Genomic DNA, 23,827 nt, shown 5'->3' with positions numbered 1-23,827 from the left:
GTTTCACCCGATGTAGGCCTCCCAGGTAGAAGTACAGTTCATCATTTCTGTTCTTGGAGAAAAATAAATGGAACTGATTCACAGCATTCTTTTTCTACTTACTCAGTAATTATTTCTTTCAATGAATATTATGTACACATTGGGGTCGATATTAACACCCCCACGACGAGTGGGTTAAAAATAAAAAATTGTTTTTTCAGTGGCAGTTTGCATGGCATGCGTGTCCCACCTTGGCGAGGTGGGACACTTCATTATAATATTTAAATCAGTTGCACTGTGGGAGCCTGAATTATATTTAACAGATGCCGGCCGTGTTTACAGGGCTCGGAAAATCCGGCAGCTAAATGGAGATGGGAGCAGCCGGCTCCAGCAGGTAAGTGCTATTTAGAGCATTCCTTGTGGGCCAGGAGAAGCAGGAGTGGTTCCCCCGGTCCCTCAAGGAAATCTTTGGTCACTCTTCTGCTGATTGCGGCCTCTCCTCGGCCACACGATCAGCCGACCCTCTCCAACCCCTGATCTTTCCCTCCCTCCCTTGCCGTTGCCAGGGTCCGGCCCTCTCCAACCCCTGATCTTTCCCTCACCTCCCCTTGCCATTGCCGGGCTTCAACCTCCAATCTTTCCCTCAATCTCTCACCATTGTCAGGCTCCCACCCCCTCCAACCCCCGATCTTTCCCTCCCTCGCCATAGCTCCAACCCCCGATCTTTCCCTCCCTCGCCATAGCTCCGATCCCCTGCAAACCCCAATCTTTCCTTCCCTCCCCCGCCATTGCCAGGCTCCAACCCCCGATCTTTCCTTCCCTCCCTCACCATTGGTGGGCTCCAACTCCAGCCAGGGACCATCCCCAACAGTCCGCTGGCTTTCCCGCCTGGCAGCCGGCCAGACTGTCAACCTGGCCAGCTGCCGGGCAGGAAACAGAGAAGAAAACGATAATGAGGTCCTGCAGAATTTAATGGCCGGACCTTCACTGATTTCCCTCTTGCTGCCGTGCTCCCCACTGCCTCCCTGCCTCCCCGTACATATCGGGACAATTGTCTCCCAGTTAGGAGTCAAGTTACCTGAACATTATGGTACCAGAAAAGATCTTGTTATAGGCTTGATAGATACTTAAGTCATTGAGGTTTTTTCATGGTTTCAGTTGGGTCTAATTAACTGGGCTGCAATTAAGGTGGTGGTAGCAACAAAGGGCTGTATTTTCCTAGCGGAGGCGGGTTCACAGTGGGAGAACTGGTTGGCGGGTTCCGGTCCCGCTCTCGACTGCAGCCGCTCTGTCAAAAGGATTTTCCGTTAATAGGGCTTGTTAAGCGCGGCCTGTAGGGCTGCCGGTCAGTTAAAAGGAAGCAGGTCTGATGACGTAATTTGTTGACGTGTCATCAGCTGGTTTCCTTAAAAGGACCATGGACACATTCATTTTGACAGTTGTGCTGTCAGTGTTCTGCAGCATTGAGGTGCTGCAAACACTGACAAGCACTGCACAAAGGTGCACAGCTGCACCCAGGCTCTCGCATGACTCCCTTCCATATGCTTATGGAGGGAGTCACAGCACGCAGGGAGGTTCTCTTCCCTTCCAATGGGTGGAAGAGACATCCCCAGGAGACCAACGCAGCCTGGCTGCACATTGCACAGGAGGACACAAGCAGGGATGTCGTCAGGAGGACTAAGCTGCAGTGGCACAAACATTTCAGTGATTTCAGTAGATCACGAAATGTTACTGCCAAGCCACACTCAACCTCATCCTGCTGTGCCACTCATCACATCCCCATCATTCTGCCTTCCCTACCATACTCCTGCACATCTTTACTCACACCAACTTATTTGCACCTCCACCCATCCCTCTCTATCTACATTATCACTTCCCCATCTCACTAGCCACCCCTCACACTCACCCTCATCCTACTGCAAGCATACCAACTAACAACACACAAGGGTAGGCACTTGGGTGGTTTATCCAATGGTCATGTGAAGTTTCTGGTAATGTGCTGTCAAACATTGAAATCTTTATTTTCAACACTTTGCGTTCTTGGACAGATTTGTGTGCACCTTTGGAAGTGGCTTAGTGAGTTGCAGTGAATGGTGAGACATAACGTCCCCCCGCAATGGTGATGAGTGTGAAAGGAATGGCTTGGACATTGTAGGGATGCTTTATGGTGCTGGTGTGGGGTGGTGCCAACCTGGTGCATCATGTGGCAGCCAGGTTGTACAGTGTTAAGTGAAGTAAATCTGGACATGGTGAGGCCATCGCTGGCCCTGTATCCTGTGCAGCATGCGGAGAAGGTTGGTGTTGTTGTTGGTGATGTTGGTATACCAGGTGATGTTGATGACGGGGCTGATCGTGGAGGGATTCAGAGGACCAAGGTGAGATTTTTTCAAGGGCACCGATGTTGCTGGAATACATGGCAGCTGAGGTTGAGATGACAGAAGCGATCTGTCAATGGTGAGAGAACTTGCTCCAAGGAGGGGACAGTGGATAGAGAATTTACTCCAAACACTTCCAAACTGCAAAAAGCTCAAAAGTGTCTTCCAAGTCCTAAAGGCTGAAGCTATTGATATTGGAAAGTTATCAGCTGTGAAATGGTAGCTTTCATACCACTTTTGCAGCTGTCACCTATTCGCATCAATAGTGAGACATAGAGAACCCGACCTACTTACCTGAGGTGATCTCCGAATGACAGGAACCCCGTTAAAAATGTGGGAAAATAGAAAAAGGCTGGCAAAATAGTAGTTAACAAGCACTTAACAAGCAGTTAACTACAGTATCTTAAATGCCTCACCCGCCGCTTGGTTTCGGGTCTGTTCTGAAATCGCAGACCCAACACTTTGGAAACTTACATGGAGGCGGGTTCGCGGCGGGTTCCCAACCCGCCGTCAATCATTTCAAATTTAACAGCTGACCTGCCTCCGAACCCACCCTCTGAGTGCCGGCAAAATCGCAGCCAAAGTGTTTATAAAGCTAATTGCTGGTTAATCTGTAGTGATACAAAGTATGGAAAAACTCTAGGCAAAGACTCTTATTCCCACAGGGAAAGAATCCAAGCAGTTACCTGTATAGTGGGGGCAAACTACATGATGTGTGCATATAAACAAGCGCCCATAATTAGAAACAAGATGCAGACTAATGTAGATAATATTGGGCTAAAAGCAAAGAACTTCCCCACAAGAATGGAACAAAAATCAGAGGGACAGCCAGCTAGAGATATCCTTGTGCATCTACTTGTGGTCAATTGCAGAGTTTGCTTTCCTTCTTAATCGGAGTACGATACATGTGATGCAGGGAGACTTAGAAGAGGGGAAAGAAAAAATATATAAAATTGCCCTGATGAAGGGAGGGCACATTTGATATCTGATGGATCATGTATCAGATCCTTCGTTGTCTTGTGTCTATCAACTTCACAGAATGCAACTGAAAGAAGCAACAAGCATCAGATTCTGCTTCAATATTTGAACTTTGAACCCGAGTATGGAAGAAAAATAAATTTTCATGTCTAGCATGCTATATTTTTAACCAATGTATGTTACAATTATATGTAACCCTAGCTTATTAAATTAAATATGACCTTTACTTATCATTTAAGCAGGAAGAATTTTGTTCAAGCGACTGTTAGGAAATAATGTATCCCTATGTTTATTATTTTCAGAGGTTAGAAGTTGCTTTCAATTGTAGGCTGCACTTTCGTACTGGTAAGGTCCATACTGTGTATTTCTTGAACTCAAAGGCAGTGATTTAAGTCATCTTACTAGTTAAGTTCTTCTAGAATTTTCTTTGAGCCTGCATCGTATATTACTTAAAAGTATCCAAATAATTTATATCTGATTTCAAGAGACTAGGGGGGAAAGATTCAGTTGTTTGCGCCTCCCGTTAGCGCCTAAAGAGGGTGCTAATGGGGCACAAAGCAACTAGCGCCCGGGCGCGGCGAAGTTTGCGCCACTCGCAAAATTAACTAGACATTTTGCGGCAGCGCTAAACACTACCGCCACGATCTCCGTCCGCAGATCGTGACGTCAGTCAAGTGCGCAACGCCCTGGACCGGATATTGAGTGGCGCCCCTGCCTTACCACCTGCCGCTAGCAACGACAGGTTGAGGGGAGCGTTTTGCAGTCAGAAAGGGACTGGGGGAGCGCTATTTAAAGGCGACTGCTTCCTGCCTTTTTTTGTTGGTGACATTTTTGCACCACGCATTCTGAGAGAGAGAGAGAGACTTCTGGAGAGATTCAACGCTGTGTGAAGGAGTTTTGAGTACTCAGGAGCACTTTGCAGGTTCATTTTGATTTGCCCTTCCTTACTTCGCCAGCGCTCTGAGGTAGCGCCTTGCTCCTCGGCCTTTGCGCCTTAAGACAGGTGTGACGGGCCTGATTTAGCGCTCCAATCACCTCCAGGAGCGATAAAAACCAAGTTTGCCATCGGAGGCGATAATTAGCGCCAGGCGCTAAACTTTGCGCACGGCCGATAATGGCGCCCCAAAAGGGGCGATACTGAAGTTTTCCCCCATCTTCATTAGAGACATAGTTATCCCAAATGTTTCCTCTTGTTCTACATCACATTTGAAGTAACTTTCTCTAAAGGTGAATGTAAGGCTAAGATAATTATTAATAATGCTAAGTACTTGGCCACAGATCTGTCCCAGGTAATATTTTCAACAAAATAAAACAATTTTAAAAGATTACTTTATGTGGTGAGTGAAAAGGAAAGATGATTCATTCCAATGTTGCCATTCAAAGAAATCTCTGAGAGAATGTTTGTGCTCCATCAGTGGGTTAGTTGGCAAGAACACTACCTAATTGAAACTCAGGCATACATATCAAGGAAGGTCCCAGGTTTGATCCTGTTCTGAACTGAGATAGATTATCAAAGTTGGTAGCACTATATCCTCTGACTCAGAAGGTTGTGGATTCATACAGATTTGAGCATATCATCATAGAATCAGAGAATTATAAATAGGTTACTGCACAAAAGGAGGCCGCTCGCTGCGTAAAAAAAAGTTTTTCCTCATGTCACCTTTGGTTCTTCTGCCAATCACCTTAAATCTGTGTCCTCTGGTTCTCAACCCTTGCGCCAATGGGAACAGATTCTCTCTATCTGGACCCTTCATGATTTTGAACACCTCGTCAAATCTCCTCTCAAGCTTCTCTGCTCTAAGGAAAACAACCCCAGCTTCTCCAGTCTATCCACGTAACTAAAGTCCCTCATCCCTGGAACCATTCTTCTAAATCTTTTCTGCAATCTCTCTAAGGCTTTCACATCCTTCCTAATGTGGTGCCCAGAATTGGACACAATACTCCAGTTGTGGCCAAACCAGGGTTTTATAAAATAGCAAAATACTGCGGATGCTGGAAATCTGAAATAACAACAGAAAATGCTGGAAATACGCAGCAGGCCAGGCAGCATCCGTGGAGAGAGAAACAGAGTTAACGTTTCAGGCCTGGGACCCTTCATCAGAACTGGAAAAAGCTGGAGATGTAACAGATATTAAGCAGGTGCAGAGACAGGGGGGGGGTGGGGGGGTTAGGAGGGGAGGAAGGAATTGAAAGAACATCCTGTACTTTTGTAAGAGGCAGGAAAGATAAAATGTTGCAAATGGGAGTGGCAAAAATCATACTGCATGAAAAATGGGGGCAGGGATAATTATCTGAAATTGTTTAACTCAATGTTGAGTCCGGCAGGCTGTAAAGTGCCTAATCGAAAGATGAGGTGTTGTTCCTCGAGCTTATATTGAGCTTCATTGGAACAATGTAATAGGCCGAGGACAGAGAGATCAGAGCAGGAGTGAAGCGGTGAATTAAAGTGACAGGCGACCGGGAGCTCAGGGTCACCCTTACGGACTGAACGGAGGTGTGCCGCAAAGCGGTCGCCCAATCTGCGTTTGGTCTCCCCAATGTAGAGGAGATCGCATCGTGAGCAGCGAATACAGTATATTAAATTGCAAGAAGTACAAGTAAATTGCTGTTTCACCTGGAAGGAGTGTTTGGGGCCCTGGACAGTGGGAAGGGGGGAGGTATAAGGGCAGGTGTTGCATCTCCTGCGCTTGCACGGGAAGGTGCCAGGTGAAGGAGAAGGGCTGTTGGGGGTGATTGAGGAGTGGACCAGGGTGTCGCGGAGGGAGCGGTCCCTTCGGAATGCTGAAAGGGGAGGTGAGGGGAAGATGTGTTTGGTGGTGGGATCACGTTGGAGGTGGCGGAAATGGCGGAGGATGATCCGTTGAATGTGGAGGCTGGTGGGGTGAAAGGTGAGGACAAGGGGAACCCTATCGTGGTTCTGGGAGGGAGGGGAAGGGGTGAGAGCAGAAGTGCAGGAAATAGAACGGACACACGCTGGAATTCAATTGGCCAATTGTGTTAAATTTGCATCAATCTCACAGACCCATTTACAATCGTGTCGGAATCACTAAATTCGGGGAAACCGACAATTCCCCGCACCTGAATGAAAATCGACGCCTATGCTTCTATTTCTGAAGCCCAGGATCCCATATGCTTTTTTAACTGCTTTCTGAACCTGCCCTGCCACCTTCAATGATTTGTGCACCTATACCCCCAGGTCTCTCTGTTCATGCACCCTCTTTAGAATTATACCCTTTAGTTTATATTGTCTCTCCTCGTTCTTCCTACCAAAATGTATCACTTTGCACTTTTCTGCGCTAAATTTTATCTGCCATGTGTCTGCTCATTCCACCAGCCTATATCCTCTTGAAGCTTATCACTATCCTCCTCACTGTTCACTATACTTCCAAGTTTTGTGTATCTGCAAATTTTGAAATTATGCCCTATACACCCAAGTCCAAGTCATTAATATATATCAAGAAAAGCAGTGGTCCTAGTACCAATCCCTGGGGAACACCACTGTATACCTTCCTCCAGTCCGACAAACAACTGTTCACCACTACTCTCTGTTCCCTGTCACTTAGCCAATTTCGTATCCATGCTGCCACTGTCCCTTTTATTCCTTGGGCTTCAACTTTGCTGGCAAGCCTATTATGTGGCACTTTATCAAACGCCTTTTGGAAGTCCATGTACACCCCATCAACCGCATTGCACTCATCAACCCTCTCTGTTACCTCATCAAAAAACTTAATCAAGTTAATTAAACACAATTTGCCTTTGACAAATCCATGCTGGCTTTCCTTAATTAATCCACACTTGCTCAAGTGACTGTTAATTTTGTTATGTCCGTGTATCTTAATGTTGTGTCCTTCAATAATCAGACAACAGACTGCAGGGAACGATTCAACAGGTGTTTACTGAATGAGGGTTACTCTAGAACTAACTGTACAGATCACTACTCAGGGTTTATATACAGGTGTGGTCACTGCCGGTACTACAGTATACAGGAGCTGTAAAAAGTAGTTCTCTCCCTTAAGGTATATATTACATACATTACAAATTTTGTCCCGGATTATCGTTTCTAAAAGTTTCCACACTACCAAGACTGGCTGGTCTGTAGTTGCTGGGTTTATCCTTACACCCTTTTTTGAACAAGGGTGTAAATTTGCAATTCTCCAGTCCTCTGGCAACACCCACATATCTAAGTAGGATTGGAAGATTATGGCCAGTACCTCTGCAATTTCCACCCTTACCTCCCTCAGCATCCTAGGATGCAACCCATCCGGTCCTGGTGACTCGTCTACTTTAAGTACGAAGTCACACAACACCAGGTTATAGTCCAACAGTTTTATTTGAAATCACAAGCTTTCGGAGCGCTGCTCCTTCGTCAGGTGCAGCGCTCCGAAAGCTTGTGATTTCAAATACGAAGGAGCAGCGCTCCGAAAGCTTGTGATTTCAAATACGAAGGAGCAGCGCTCCGAAAGCTTGTGATTTCAAATAAAACTGTTGGACTATAACCTGGTGTTGTGTGACTTCTTACATTTGTCCACCCCAGTCCAACACCGGCATCTCCACACCATGGCTACTTTAAGTACAGCTAGCCTTTCTAGTACCTGCTCTTTTATCAATTTTTAGCCCATCTAGTATCTCAACTACCTCCTCTTTCACTATGACTTTGGAAGCATCTTCTTTCTTGGTAAAGACAGATGCAAAGTACTCATTTAGTACCTCAGCCGTACCTCAGCCATACCCTCTGCCTCCATGCGTATGTCTCCTTTTTGGTCCCTAATCAGCCCCCCCCCCCCTTACTACCCGTTTATTATTTATATGCCTATAGAAGACATTTGCATTCCCTTTTATGTTAGCTGCCAGTCTATTCTGATACACTCTCTTTGCCCCTCTTATTTCCTTTTTCACTTCCCCTCTGAACTTTCTATATTGTGCCTAGTTCTCACTTGTATTTTCAACCTGGCATCTGTCATACACCCCCTTTTCCTGCTTCATCTTACTCTCTATCTGTTTTGTCATCCAGAGAGCTCTGACTTTGGTTGCCCTACCTTTCCCCATCATGGAAATGTACCTTGACTGTACCCGAACCATCTCCTTATTATGGACAGCCCATTGTTAAGTTTTACCTGCCAATCTTTGATTCCAATTAACCTGGGCCAGATCCGTTCTCAACCCACTGAAATTGGCCCTCCTACAATTAAGTATTTTTACTCTAGATTGCTCCTTGTCCTTTTCCATAGCTAATCTAAACCTTATGATACTATGATCACTGTTACCTAAATGTTTCCCTACTGACACTTGCTCTACTTGACCCACCTCATGTAATGATATCAGCAAATAGTGATGGTATTTGCCTGTTTGATTATTATGCCTTACCAGCATATTTGCCTGTTTGATTATTTATGCCTTACCAGCAGAGGGCATGTGAGACAAGCAGTTTAGTTTTAGTTTCGTTTTAGATGGATCTCTAACATGGTGTCTCCTGTAATGCTGTTAACTTAGATGAACAAGCTTTAGATTAAAAGACATTCTCTTTCATGAATGTGTCGTCATTGAACCCACATAGAAAGCAATACATGGTGTCAGAAGAAGTGATTGAAAGAGATGAAGAGGAAAAATCTGAAGTTAAATCAGCTCTCCACATATTAGCAAGCCAAAAGAGAACATCGTTACTTACCATTGGAGAATAGCTAACGAAGTGAAAAAATGGTAGGATTACACCCATCGGCGAAGCTTCAGTTGACAGGTAATGTGGCTGAAAATTGGAGGAGGTTCAAACAACGTTTGGAGTTGTATTTAGCGGCAATTGGAGCTGACGAGAAAAGTGATAAAATGAAAGCATCAGTGTTCTTACATGTCGTGGGTGATGAAGCGCTGGAGGTGTATAATAACTTCACATTCGCTGCTGATGGAGACAAAATGAAGCTGGATAAAATAATGGAACAGTTTGAGGCCTACTGCACACCTAAACGTAACGTGACGTTTGAGAGGCACAGATTTTTCACATGTGTACAGAAAACGGGAGAGACTATTGATCAGTATGTGACTGAACTGAGAAACAGAAGCAAAACGTGTGAATTTGGGGGACTGACAGACTCGCTGATAAAAGACAGACTGGTGTGTGGTATTCCAGATAATGGTCTAAGGGAAAGACTGCTAAGAGAGCAAAATCTAGACCTGGGAAAAGCCATAGCACTGTGTAGGGCTACAGAGATTGTGAAGTCGCAGGCAAAGGAGCTGTTCAGTGACAGTAGCTGCAACGTGGATGCAGTGAGAAAGAACGGACACAAACCGTTTAACAAAAAGCGCCAATGTGAAAAAAGAGGCGTGGCCAGCGAACAAAAATGAAAGGGGCAATCGAAAGTCATGTAGTCGATGCGGTACACAGCATCCACCAAAAAAGTGTCCAGCATATGGTAAAACATGCAATAGTTGCAACAAAAACAACCATTATGCCTGTTGCTGTAAGAACCAAGCACAACAAAGCAAGGTCCATGCAGTAGATGAAAGCGAGATAGAGGAGTTCTATGTGGATGTTGTGTCTGAAAACAAAAAAGAAAAAAGAGACTGGATGTTGACACTAAAAGTGAATGACATACACATTCCATTTAAATTGGATACTGGAGCACAAGTTAATGTGATATCAGAGACTGATTTTAAGAAAATTAGACCCAGACCAAAGATATATGGAATAAAAGTGAAAGTGACAGGATACTCAGGTACTGATATACCAGTGAAAGGAAGATGCATTGTCAAAGTGACACACAAGGACAGAGAGCACACACTAGCATTAATCGTGGTGCCAAAGGATGTGCAAGCCATACTAGGTTTAATAGCCTGTGAGAGACTGAACCTGGTAAAGAGAGTCCTCGTTGTGGAAAGCGAAGGAGAGACAGTCTATGATGAACTCATGAAAGAGTACAACGACCTATTTCAGGGTCTAGGCTGCCTTCCAGGAGAACACACGATCAGAGTAGGTAAAAGTATGCCAACAGTCATACATCCATGCAGAAAAGTTCCGTTTGCTCTTCAAAAGCAACTGAAGGCAGAGTTGGACAGAATGGAAAGCCTGAACGTGATTCAGAAGATAGATGAACCAACTGAGTGGGTGAGTTCCCTCGTCGTTGTGGACAAAAAGAATGGAAAGCTCAGAATTTGCCTGGATCCAAGAGATCTAAACAGAGCAATAAAGAGAGAGCACTTCAAGCTTCCTACACGTGAGGAAATCATGTCACAGTTTGCAAATGCAAAGTATTTCAGCAAGTTAGATGCATCATCAGGATTTTGGCAGATGAAACTGGACGAGGCAAGTTCAAGACTGTGCACGTTCAACAGTCCATTTGGCAGATACAGATTCCTAAGGTTACCATTTGGCATTGCCTCAGCTCCTGAAGTGTATCACAAAACTATCCATATGATCTATGAGCACCTGGAGGGAGTTGATACATCAATGGATGACATCATAGTATGGGGAACCATGAGAACTGAGCATGACGAGAGACTTGAAAAAAGTGCTGGAAGCAACAAGGAAAACAAACCTGAAGCTGAATAGAGAGAAATGCCAGCTCGGGGTGACAGAACTGACATTCGTGGGAGATATCCTTAGCAGTGAGGGCATCAGACCAGATCCCAGAAAGGTGTCTGCCATTGAGAATATGCCAAAGTCACAATACAAAAAGGATGTGCAGAGGTTTAATGGAATGATCAACTACATGGGTAAATTCACACCCAACCTCTCAGAAAAGATGGCGCCACTGAGAAGACTAACTGAAAAGAACATAGTATGGGAATGGAATCATGAGCATGAGAAGTCATGGAGCGATCTAAAGAAACTGCTCACAGAGGAACCAGTTCTGAGGTTTTATGACCCAGCGAGGCCCATCAAGATATCATCAGATGCATCACAGAGTGGGCTCGGTGCCGTTCTTCTGCAAAAATATGACTACTGGCAACCTATTGCATATGCATCGCGCTCAATGACAGACGCGGAGACGCGATATGCTCAAATAGAAAAGGAGCTGCTCAGCATCACATACACCTGTGAAAGATTTCACCAGTTTGTGGCAGGACAAGCAATCAGTGTAGAGACTGACCATAAGCCCTTGATTGCATTGTTCCAAAAGCCACTAAATAGCTGTCCACTTAGAATACAAAGAATGATGATCAGGCTGCAACGCTATACACTGAATGTTGCGTACACACCGGGTAAGCTGATGTATACAGCAGACACGTTGTCCAGAGCTGTTGCCCCAAGTGAGCCCGCAAACACCAAAATGGATGAAAAAGTGAACGCCTACGTGGACATGATCACAAGTGCACTGCCCATAGCAGATGCAAAAATGGAGCTCATAAAGACTGAGACAAACAAAGATGAAACTTGACTGAGGAAAAGCATCTTGGATGGATGGCCCAACATGAAGCAAGACTGCTCACCTGACATGGCAGAGTACTGGAACTGCAGGGCGGAACTATCAGTGGTCGAAGACATCATCTACAAAGGAAGTAAAATAGTTATCCCAAAGAGTCTGAGAAAAGAGATGCTAAAAAGGATCCATGGAGGACATCTGGGAATCGAAAAGTGTAAGAAAAGAGCACGAGAGGTGATGTACTGGCCCCGAATCAACCAAGATGTGACAAATGAGGTGTCAAACTGCACAATATGCCTGAAATATCGAGCAAGCCATCCGGTAGAACCACTAAAGCCACACCCAGCGCCAGACAGACCTTACCAGAAGGTAGGCGCTGACCTATTCGTATGTCAAGGGAAGGACTATTTTGTAGTCACAGACTATTACTCCCTGTATCCAGAGGTTTGTAGACTGTACACCACCACTGCAGATGCTGTGATAACATGTATGAAAGCCATATTCTCCAGACATGGCGTGGCAAGCGAGGTCTTCACAGACAACGGACCCCAGTTTTACAATGCAAGTTTCCGACACTTTGCCAAAGAGTGGGACTTTGTCCACACAACGTCAAGTCCTCACTTTCCACAGTCCAATGGACTAGTGGAAAAATCGGCCCAGACAGTGAAAAGACTGATGTACAAGGCAAAAGACAGTGGAACTGACTTCTACCAGAGCATGCTTGTATACCGCACAACGCCGCTCGAGTGTGGTATGTCACCAGCCCAACTCCTTATGGGACGTCTGCTAAGGTCAAACCTACCCATCCCGGAGAACCACCTGAAAACAAAAGAGGGGGAGAAAGTGAGGAAGTTCAAAGAACAACAGAAAGAAAAGCAAAAGTACTACTATGACAGAGGAACACAAAACCTACCTGAACTCCACACTGGTGACCAAGTAAGGTTCAAAGACAAAACAAACATATGGACTCAGAAGGGAACTGTCCTGAGTGAAGTCCAACCAAGATCATACACCATTCAGACAGATGAGGGTGCTGTTCTGCGAAGAAATCGTCGGGATCTTCTCATGGGACCAGCCACAGCAAGTCAAAAGACTGATACTGTTGAACAACTTGATCACACAGCAGGTCAAAAGACTGATACTGTTGAACAACCTGATCACACAGCTGAGAAACCATCATCTGAGGCAACAACTCAGATTCAAGGACAATCAATCAGAAAATCCTCAAGACGCGTGAAGCCTCCTGAGAGACTCATTGAGCAAGTTTAAGGACTCTTGTTATAGAAGGAAGTAATGTTATCTTATTCTCTCTTCAAGTTCTAGTGTATTTACATATTTCATGTGAACACACAAAACAAGGTTAAAAAACCTTGATAATGATAATGATAATGTAAGTTCATTAAGTGTTACAGTTAAAATGCAGAGTAATACAAAGAAAACATGTTGTTAGATAAAAGTAAAATACTTTTGTTTTAAGAAAGGGAGATGTAATGATATCAGCAAATAGTGATGGTATTTGCCTGTTTGATTATTATGCCTTACCAGCATATTTGCCTGTTTGATTATTTATGCCTTACCAGCAGAGGGCATGTGAGACAAGCAGTTTAGTTTTAGTTTCGTTTTAGATGGATCTCTAACATGGTGTCTCCTGTAATGCTGTTAACTTAGATGAACAAGCTTTAGATTAAAAGACATTCTCTTTCATGAATGTGTCGTCATTGAACCCACATAGAAAGCAATACACCTCATTACCCAGAACCAGATCCAGCAATGCCTCCCTCCTCGTTAGGCCGGAAACGTACTAATCAAGAAAGTTCTCCTGAACGCACTTCTTCCTCCTCTCTGCCCTTTACACACTTCTTCCCCCTCTTTGCCCTTTACACTATTACTATCCCAGTCTATATTAGGATAATTGAAGTCCCCTATTATCACTACTCTATACTTCTTGCACCTCTCTGTAATTTCTCTGCAAATATGCTCCTCTATAATAACAACAGCTCCTCTATATACTTCCCACTAGTTGTGGCCTATAGAATACACCTAGTAGTGTAATGGCATCTCTATTGTTTCTTAACTCTAACCAGATAGATTCTGTCCGTGACCCCTCCAGGACATCCTCTCTCTCCAGCACTGTAATATTCTCCTTAATCAATACTGCCACCCCACCTCCTTTCTTTCTTTCCCTATCTTTCCTGAACACCTTATATCCAGGAATATTTAGTACCCAATCCTGCCCTTTTTTGAGCCAGGTCTCTGTTATTGTCAGGACATCATATGCTCATGTGGCTATTTGCACCTGCAGCTCACCAACCTTATTTACCACGCTTCGTACGTTTACACACGTGGACTGTAAACCTATCTTAGACCTTGCATTCTCTCTTAGTCTGACCCCACCTAATACCGTACTATTTCTTACTCTAATGCTATCTGTCTCTCCTAATCCTTTGTGCACCTTGTTTCTCCTTTCTAATGCTACATCCTGGTGCCCATCCCCCTGCCAAATTAGTTTAAACCCTCCCAAGCAGAACTCACAAACTCCATTCTCTCCCCCAGCGAGGATATTGGTCCCGGCTCTGTTGAAGTGTAACCCATCCGGCCTGTACAGGTCCCACCTTCCCAAGAACCGGTCCCAATATCCCAGGAATCTAAAGCCCTCTCTCCTGCACATCTCTCCAGCCACACATTCATCTGTTCTATCCTCCTATTTCTGTATTCACTAGCTCGTGGCACCAGGAGTAATCCAGAGATTACTACCTTTGAGGTCTTGCTTTTTAATCTCTTTCCTAGCTACCTAAAATCTGCCTGCAGGACCTCATCCCTCTTTCTATCTATGTTGTTGATACCGAGAGGGACCACGACCTCTGGCTGTTCACCTTCCCACTTCATAATTTCCTGCAGCCGCTCAGTGACATCCTTGACCCTGGCACCAGGGAGGCAACATACCATCCTGGAATCACGTCAGTGGCCGCAGAATCTTCTGTCTGTTCCCCTAACTATCGAATCTACTATCACTATTGCTTTCCCGATCTTCCTCCTACCCCCTTGTACAGCTGAGCCACCCGTGGTGTCATGGACTTGGCTGTGGCTGTACTCCCCAGAGGCTACTATCGACTACTATCGACACCACAAACTGCCGGCTCAAAGTGGAGAGGATCTCCAAGAAGATCGCGCATATCGACACAGACATCAAGTTTCTACAGAGATGCAAGAAAGCAGACAAGATCCCGAAAGGACTACAGATCACTAACCCACTCAAGTCGACCTACAACACAGACTACGCTGAGAGACTCTGCCGTCGTACCTCTCGCACACTCCTCAACCATCTCGTACACCAGCTCTACAGCAGACGCCGCAACCTCGAAACCGAGATGGAGTCCATGTTCTCAGCCTGTGCTCAGGACGCAGCAGACCAGCTACGAGACACCGCCAAACAAACAAGGCAACGGAACTACGCCACCTACATGCACACCAAGAACAGGAAGCTTGAGAAACTTGGCATCACCAGCAGCAGCAACCAAGCCTCCCCCGGTACCACGGTTGAAACCACAGGGAAATCCATCGTCAACCTGTCCGACCACACCCTTCAACCAGACGAAATTGAAGTTCTCAGCCGAGGGCTCAATTTCTGCCCCACCACCAAAATAGACCCCATCGGTCTCGCGGCAGACACAGAGGAATTCATCAGGAGAATGAGGCTCCGGGAATTCTTCCACAAATCCCAAGATGTCAGCAGCGAACCCAATGAGACAATCAATGATCCGGAACAGCAGACAGAGGGATCCGCAGTGCAGCAACCGAAGAAGAAAGAGTCAAATTGGACCCCTCCGGAGGGTCGCTGCCCTAAGCTTGACACGTATGCTCAAGCTGTCAGGAGATGCATCAACGCCAGATTCATCAGCCGCACTCACAAGACAGTCCAGAATGTCACCCGAGCACAACGCAACGCCATCCACGCTCTCAAGACCAACCGCAACATCGTCATCAAACCAGCAGACAAAGGAGGTGCCATCGTCATACAGAACAGAACGGACTATTGCAAAGAAGTATACCGACAACTGGACAACCAGGAACACTACAGACAGTTACCCGCAGATCCGACCAAAGAACACACCCGCCAACTCAACAGACTGATCAAAACCTTCGATCCAGACCTTCAAAGCATCCTACATGCTCTCATCCCACGTACTCCCCGCGTGGGAGACTTCTACTGCCTCCCAAAGATACACAAAGCCAACACACCTGGACGTCCTATCGCATCAGGCAGCGGAACCCTGTGTGAGAACCTCTCTGGATATGTCGAGGGCATCCTGAAACCCATCGTACAGGGAACCCCCAGCTTCTGTCGCGACACTACAGACTTCTTACAGAAGCTCAGCACCCACGGGCCAGTTGAACCAGGAACACTCCTCGCCACGATGGACGTCTCGGCACTCTACACCAGTATCCCCCACGATGACGGCATCGCTGCGACAGCCTCAGTACTCAACACCAACAACAGCCAATCTCCAGACGCCATCCTACAACTCATCCGCTTCATCCTTGACCACAATGTCTTCACCTTCGACAACCAGTTCTTTACCCAAACACACGGAACAGCCATGGGGACCAAATTCGCACCCCAATACGCAAACATCTTCATGCACAAGTTCGAGCAAGACTTCTTCGCTGCACAGGATCTCCAACCAACACTATACACCAGATACATCGACGACATTTTCTTCCTATGGACCCACGGCGAAGAATCACTGAAAAGACTACACGATAACATCAACAAGTTCCATCCCACCATCAAACTCACCATGGACTACTACTCAGAATCAGTCTCATTCCTGGACACACGAATCTCCATCAAAGACGGACACCTCAGGACTTCACTCTACCGCAAGCCCACGGACAACCTCACGATGCTTCACTTCTCCAGCTTCCACCCTAACCACGTTAAAGAAGCCATCCCCTATGGACAAGCCCTGCGAATACACAGGATCTGCTCAGACGAGGAGGAACGCGATGGACACCTACAGACACTGAAAGATGCCCTTGTAAGAACGGGATATGACGCTCGACTCGTCGATCGACAGTTCCGATGGGCCACAGCGAAAAATCGCATAGACCTCCTCAGAAGACAAACACGGGACACAACCAACAGAGTACCCTTCGTCGTCCAGTACTTCCCCGGAGCGGAGAAACTACGCCATGTTCTTCGCAGCCTTCAACATGTCATCGATGACGACGAACACCTCGCTAAGGCCATCCCCACGCCTCCACTACTCGCTTTCAAACAGCCGCCTAACCTCAAACAGACCATCGTTCGCAGCAAATTACCCAGCTTTCAGGAGAACAGCGACCACGACACCACACAACCCTGCCACAGCAACCTCTGCAAGACATGCCAGATCATCAACACAGATACCATCATCACACGTGAGGACACCACCCACCAGGTACATGGTACATACTCATGTGACTCGGCCAACGTTGTCTACCTCATACGTTGCAGGAAAGGATGCCCCGGAGCATGGTACATCGGCGAGACCATGCAGACACTGCGACAACGGATGAACGGACACCGCGCAACAATCACCAGGCAGGAGTGTTCCCTCCCAGTCGGGGAACACTTCAGCAGTCAAGGACATTCAGCCTCCGATCTTCAGGTAAGCATTCTCCAAGGTGGCCTTCGAGACACACGACAACGCAAAATCGTCGAGCAGAAACTGATAGCCAAGTTCCGCACTCATGAGGACGGCCTCAACCGAGATCTTGGGTTCATGTCACGCTACATGTAACCCCACCTGATGCAGGGTCATCCAGACTCGAGTCGACATTGGCTTGTTCTCTCTACACAGATGCGGCCGGACCTGCTGTGATTTCCAGCCAAAAAAAATGTTTTTTGTCTTTTTTTGTTTTTCATACAGACCCCAGCATCTGCAATATTTGACCCCTTGTGACCCCACCTCATTGTTCTTTGATGTAATGTTTCCCTGACTGACCTGTTTGGACACCATTCACACCTTTGACTGCTGTGATTATCTCTCTGCCGAGGTGTGATAAATGGCAGTTGGAAAGGTTACCTGTAAACATCTGACATGATTCTCTGACTATATAAGCTGTGTCTTTATGCATTTCTCCACTTCACCTGAAGAAGGAGCAGCGCTCCGAAAGCTTGTGATTTCAAATAAAGCTGTTGGACTATAACCTGGTGTTGTGTGACTTCTTACATCTCCCCAGAGGAACCATCTCCCTCACCCAATACTGGTTAGAGACCGAGATGCACTCAGAGGACCCCTGCACTACCTGCTTGGTCCTCCTTGTCTGTCTGGCGGTCACTCATTCCCTCTCTGCCTGCACACTCTTACGCTGTGGGGTGGCCATCTCTTGAAACGTGTTAGCCACGTAGCTCTCAGCCTCATGGATGCACCGCAGTGACGCTAGCTGCTGCTCAAGCTCCGAAACCCAGAGCTCGAGCTCATCCAGCTGACAGCAGTTCCTGCACATGTGGTTGTCCAGGACACGGGAAGCATCCTGGAGTCCCCACATGGCACAAGATGTGCATTCCACAGGACTGCGGTGCCCTGCCCTGCCATGCCTCTATTTAATAGACTATTAACTAACAACAGAAATAAACTTAAGACTTAAAAAAAAAATCACCAGCTACTCACCAATTTTTTTTTCTTTTCAGCTGCTTCCCTTGTGCTGACGTCACTTACCTCGCTCCCTGATGCTCGCGCTCCCTCCGGGCTCCAGGCTCTTTATCTCCAGCCGCTCCTTTCACTCTCTCCTCCTTCTCCCCTCTGCTCCAAATTCCCACTCTCTCCAAATTCCCAACCTTAGCACTCTGTTGAGAAGCACTCCTTTTAGGATCACTCTGTGCAGACCGCTCTCTAGGCTGACATTTCAGTACAGTACTGAGGGATTGCTGCATCGTTGCAGTTAGTTGTCTTGGGTTAAACAGAGGCCCCATTTGCCTGTTGAGGTGGATGTAAAAGAAGAACAGGGAGTTCTCCTAATGTCTGGTCAACATTTCGTCTTTCAATTAACACTACTAAAACAGATTAATTGGTCATTCATTTCATTGCTGTTTATGCGAATTTGTTGTGTGCAAATAATGACTGCCATGTTTGCCTACAAAATAGCAGTGACGATACTTCAAAAGTATTGCATTGGCTGTGAAGTGTTTCAGGACATTCTGAAGAAATGAAAGGTGCTACATAAATGCAAATTGCTCTTTAATAAATTAGTAAGGAAAATTGGAGGGACGGTTTGGGATATCCTTGTGCACCTACTCGTGGTTAATTGCAGTGGGTGAGGACAATATCAGACTTGGCTGTGATTGCTCTCTGAATAACCTCGCAACATTTAACTGTCTAGCCTCACGTGAAGAATGGCCAGTAGGGCAAGTTACCCAGAAGGCACCACTGCATGGCATCACATAGTGTAGAACAGTTTCCTACTCTTGATTTCCAATATTACAAGTGGAGGTTTCAAGTAGATGCTAGATTTTTCTGGAATTTTCACAAGTTTTCAGATCAGCACAACAATTGGGCCCTGTACTTAATGACTAAATGTGCAGCAACCATGTGAAAGGACTGGATGGCGTGATTGCATATGACTAAAGTGCCAAATATATAGTTTTATCTTTAAAAAGAAAAATAATTGATTCAAAGGGAGTACAAATAAATTCATGACCCACGAGGTCTCCCAGTTTTCTTCAAGTCTTACTTTCCACTAAAAAGATTACACACACGTCTTAGCAGTCAGTTACAAATTAATATCAACAGAGGTTGTCTATCTGCATTCTCAGATAGCAAATAGGGCATTCAAAGGAGAGGGGAGGCAGAAAAAAAAAAGTGAAGTTTAAACTTGAAAGATCTTTCTACTTTTGTAGCGATATATTTTCACTTAATATGTATCAAAACTACCTGAGCTCTACTTAGAATCATAGAATCATACAGCTGGAAGGAGGCCATTTGGCCCATCTTTGAAAGAGCTATCCCATTGCCCCACTTCCCTGCTCTTTCCCCATAGCCCTGCCATTTTTTTCCTTTTCAAGTATATATTCAGTTCCCTTTTGAAGGTTACTATTGAATCTGCTTCCACCACCCTTTCAGGCAGTGCATTCCAGATCATCATAACTTGTTGTGTAAAATTGGCATTAAACTTAAAAGCTTAGAAACAACAACAAAACAACTGCAATATGTACTGGGATCATCTTTTTCACACTCTAATCTACACAATTATATAATTTCTTTGATTCCAATTCCAATATGAGAATACTGCTCATATTTGTACATTTCTGGGACAGTAATACATAATGCACGCTAGTCGCTGACAAAATACCTCCACTGAGAAATTCTACAATTCTGTGCTGTATCACACTAAGTTTGAGGAGAAATATAGTGCGCTGAACGGTGTGGTTTCTCAATTATTAAATTTGATGCCAATTGTACACAGTTTGATAAGTAATCAAGCCTTATAAAACAAATATATAGTAACTCTGGTCACGAAGCATGTAAAGATTAGAACAGTACAAACAGTGACACAAATTTAAATTTCCTTTTTAAGGTGACTCTCGAAACTACCTATCATCTTGGAACAGTAGGCGTACAACAAACTTACAGCCTCACCGACCTAATGTTTCCCATTTGACCATTGATGGAGGCAGCTTATTGAATGGCGTACGATCAGTTTCCAGAGTAGGACGATTATTTTCTTCTCATTCTAGTGGTAAGAATATTTCAGTATAAGGTAACTATAAATAGGGTTAATAGAACACTTTTTAGTAGCCAGAGCAAGAATGGCATTGGCATAGACCTTTGTCAGAGGGTGGTGCATGCTGCAGTGAGACCCAGACAAGATGAAGAATAAAATACCTTAAAAATATGGACCTTGCAATGGATCATCCATTGTAACTTTGGTGGAAGCTTGCCAAAACTCTGGGAAAACAGCGGTAACCCCAATGTGGCTATAGCGATTCTGTTGACTGATATCACTGAAAACATTCATTCCATTGTGTAAGTCTTCTGAACAAATAAATATGGCCAAATAATGTAAAAGTATTGATGAAATACCTAGTTTAGAATAAAATACCTAGTTCAGCTCAGGTGCAGTAACGTGTCTAGGCAGATAAATGAGATGGTTCTTACAAAAGCAATAGTGTATTTCCATCAGAAAATGCTAGAAATACTCAGCAGGCCAGGCAGCATCCGTGGAGAGAGAAACAGAGTTAACGTTTCAGGTCTGGGACCCTTCATCTGAAATGTTAACTCTGTTTCTCTCTCCACAGATGCTGCCTGGCCTGCTGATTATTTCCAGCATTTTCTGTTGTTATTTCAGATTTCCAGCATCCGCAGTATTTTGCTATTGTATTAGTGTATTTCTATCTTCTGGAACAAACATTTTGTTGTGCTTGAAGATGACTTACAGTAGTTTGATTATAAGTAGTTTGTTTAAAGTTAGTTATATATCATTTAGCGCAGGTGCCCATTAGCAACATACAGCAAATTTAAAAAAATTCTTAGAGATCAGAAAGCATTCAATAGTAGCTCAACAGCGGTTTCATGTAATTCTAGTCAACTATTTTTAAGGCAAAGGATGCTATATGAAACCAAAGGTGCTTACAATTTTTATGGCCACAAATCTAACTTGTAAAATAATATTCTACCTGTTAGAAAAAAAAATCAGGATTTATGCCACTATATTGTACTGCAGTTGGCCACTTGGCTAATTTCACTGTTTCAGGGTACCTGAAGTGAAAAAAAGTAAAGGAGTGGCATCGATTCATCTGAAGTAATCAATTATGTCCTAAGCCATTTTTAGTAGATATATTTGTTAAGCAATAACAGTAGCAATTAACATTATAGTGACTCTAGGATAAGACTGGTAAAGTCAACTAAGGATTTCCCCACAGACTCCATTCACTACCCAGACTTGATATTGGTTACCCAGGAGTAGGTTATCTATTTCCAAAGTGATCTGGTGGGTGATCTTTTATTTGAATATTTGAATTGGGAATTAGTGCTCACATGTCTTTTTTTTATTTGTTTATGGGATGTGGATGTCGCTGGCAAGGCAAGCATTTATTGCCCATCCCTAATTGCCCTGGAGAAGGTGGTGGTGAGCTGCCTTCTTGTACCGCTGCAGTCCGTGTGGTGAAGGTACTTCCACAGTGCTGTTAGATAGGGAGTTCCAGTATTTTGACCCAGCAACGATGAACGAATGGCGATATACTTCTAAGTCAGGATGGTGTGTGACTTGGATGGAAACTTGGAGGTGGTGGTGTTCCCATGCGCCTGCTACCCTTGTCCTTCTAGGTGGAAGAGGTTGCGGGTTTGGGAGGTGCTGCCGAAGAAGCCTTGGCGGGTTGCTGCAGTGCATCTTGTAGATGATACACACTGCAGCCACGGTATGCTGGTGGTGGAGGGAGTGAACGATTAAGGTGGTGGACGGGGTGCCAATCAAGTGGGCTGCTTTGTCCTGGATGGTGTCGAGCTTCTTGAGTGTTGTTGGAGCTGCACACATCCAGGCAAGTGGAGAGTATTCCATCTCTCTCCTTACTTGTGCCTTGTAGATGGTAGAAAGGCTTTGGGGAGACGGGAGGTGAGACACTCGCCGCAGAATACCTAGCCTCTGACCTGCTCTTGTTGCCACAGTATTTATGTGGTTGGTCCAGTTAAGTTTCTGGTCAATGTTGACCCCCAGGATGTTGATAATGGGGGATTATCCCAAAAAAAATGGCGGCGCGCACGGACACAGCGGCTTTGTCTCTCCCGAGACTGAGCGTTTTCACCCTCTTTCTGAGTCTCTTCTGGACTCTGCTGATAAGGGAATTGAGGGCAGACCTACTGTACAGCCGGCAGACGCTCCTCGACATCGGGGCCGACTGCGTGCGGCTCACACTCGGCACCATCGATCTGCCTCCCGACATTGCCCGACCCCCGGGACCAGCATGGCGTCCTTCCCCAGCCGGAAGTCGGCGCAGACCGCGCAGGGAATGCAAGCAGAAGTGGGGTAAGAGGGCCGGAATCCAAAATAGGCTGAAGAGGGCCCCACACAAACCCTCCCTCCCAAGTGTAATGATCAATAACATGTCATACTATAGTGGACACTAGGTGGAGCCGTAGAGCTGTGTAGAGCTGTATATATATAAGACTACACTACCCAGCTGTATGTATATTAAGACTACATTACCTATGAGGCACTAGGCCACCCACAAGGCAGCAGTCAAGATGGATGCCTCGACAGATACTGTACCTAGTCCACATGTGCTCAATAAAAGTGTCTAGCAAAAGCTAGCTGTGTTCATAATAAGAATGTCTATTTATTAATGAACATAAGATGGTACCAGGATGGTGAAGATCTGCTGAAAATTGTGAAAAGCGACATGGAGAATTTGAAGCCACCAGAGCGTTTGAAACTCACAGGAAATATCGACTACAATTGGCAGACTCTTAAACAACAATTCGAACTCTACATTGCAGCCATCGGATTCGGTACGAAGCCAGACGCAAGGAAGATAGCGTTGCTGCTTACGGTTGCAGGCCCACAGGCGATAGAGGTATTTAATACATTTGTATTTAATCCAGAGGAGAACAGAGAAAAATTAGATGATGTGCTAAAAAAATTTGATGCACATTGCTCTCCCAAAAAGAATGAGACCTATGAAAGATACATGTTCTGTTCTCGGACACAGCAGCAAAATGAGACTTTTGATAGCTTTATAACTGATCTGAAACTGAAAGAGCAGACATGTAATTTCTCTGAGCTGAAATCATGCATGATTCGTGACCAGACTGTATTTGGTATTCATGATAAAAAAGTCAGGGAACGTCTGTTGAGAGAAACCGAACTAAATTTGGAAAATGCAGTGAAAATATGCCAAGCCAGCGAGCTAGCTCGAAAGCACGCGAAGACTTTCAGTGAAATCAATAATGATGCGATTGTAATGAGTGATAATGCTGCTGTCGGTGCTGTGTCCTACAAGGGGAAGAAACGTGGGCAGAACGGAAATGAAAAGCAATCTGAGGATGACATTTTTAATTGTAAACGCTGTGGTTACAAACACCAGTTAAGACAATGCCCAGCATTTGGAAAAATGTGCACAAAGTGTAATGGAAACAATCACTTTGCCAAACAATGCTTTTCAAA

General features: G+C 45.2%; 1 protein-coding gene across 9 annotated transcripts in view; it reads left to right on the top strand.

Annotated features, from left to right (window-relative positions):
• Window positions 1-23,827, top strand: part of cep126 (centrosomal protein 126) — a 279,549-nt gene that overhangs the window by 196,855 nt on the left and 58,867 nt on the right. For 5 of the 9 annotated variants that reach the window (XR_015079720.1, XM_085998714.1, XM_085998711.1 and 2 more), the window contains exon 7: window positions 20,246-20,407. The exons of the other annotated variants lie outside the window; for them this stretch is intronic. Coding sequence is in view for 4 of the 5 variants with exons in the window: in XM_085998714.1 (XP_085854840.1) it covers window positions 20,246-20,407 (162 nt within the window). In the remaining variant the exon portion in view is untranslated. The remainder of the gene's footprint in view (window positions 1-20,245; window positions 20,408-23,827) is intronic. 9 annotated transcript variants of the gene reach the window in all.

This window comes from Somniosus microcephalus, chromosome 10, assembly GCF_052327205.1.
Source record: "Somniosus microcephalus isolate GS21.2 chromosome 10, FLI_Smic_1.0, whole genome shotgun sequence".
Taxonomy (NCBI): domain Eukaryota; kingdom Metazoa; phylum Chordata; class Chondrichthyes; order Squaliformes; family Somniosidae; genus Somniosus; species Somniosus microcephalus.
Note: the sequence above shows the minus strand (reverse complement) of the source record. Positions and strands in the feature narration are given on the sequence as shown.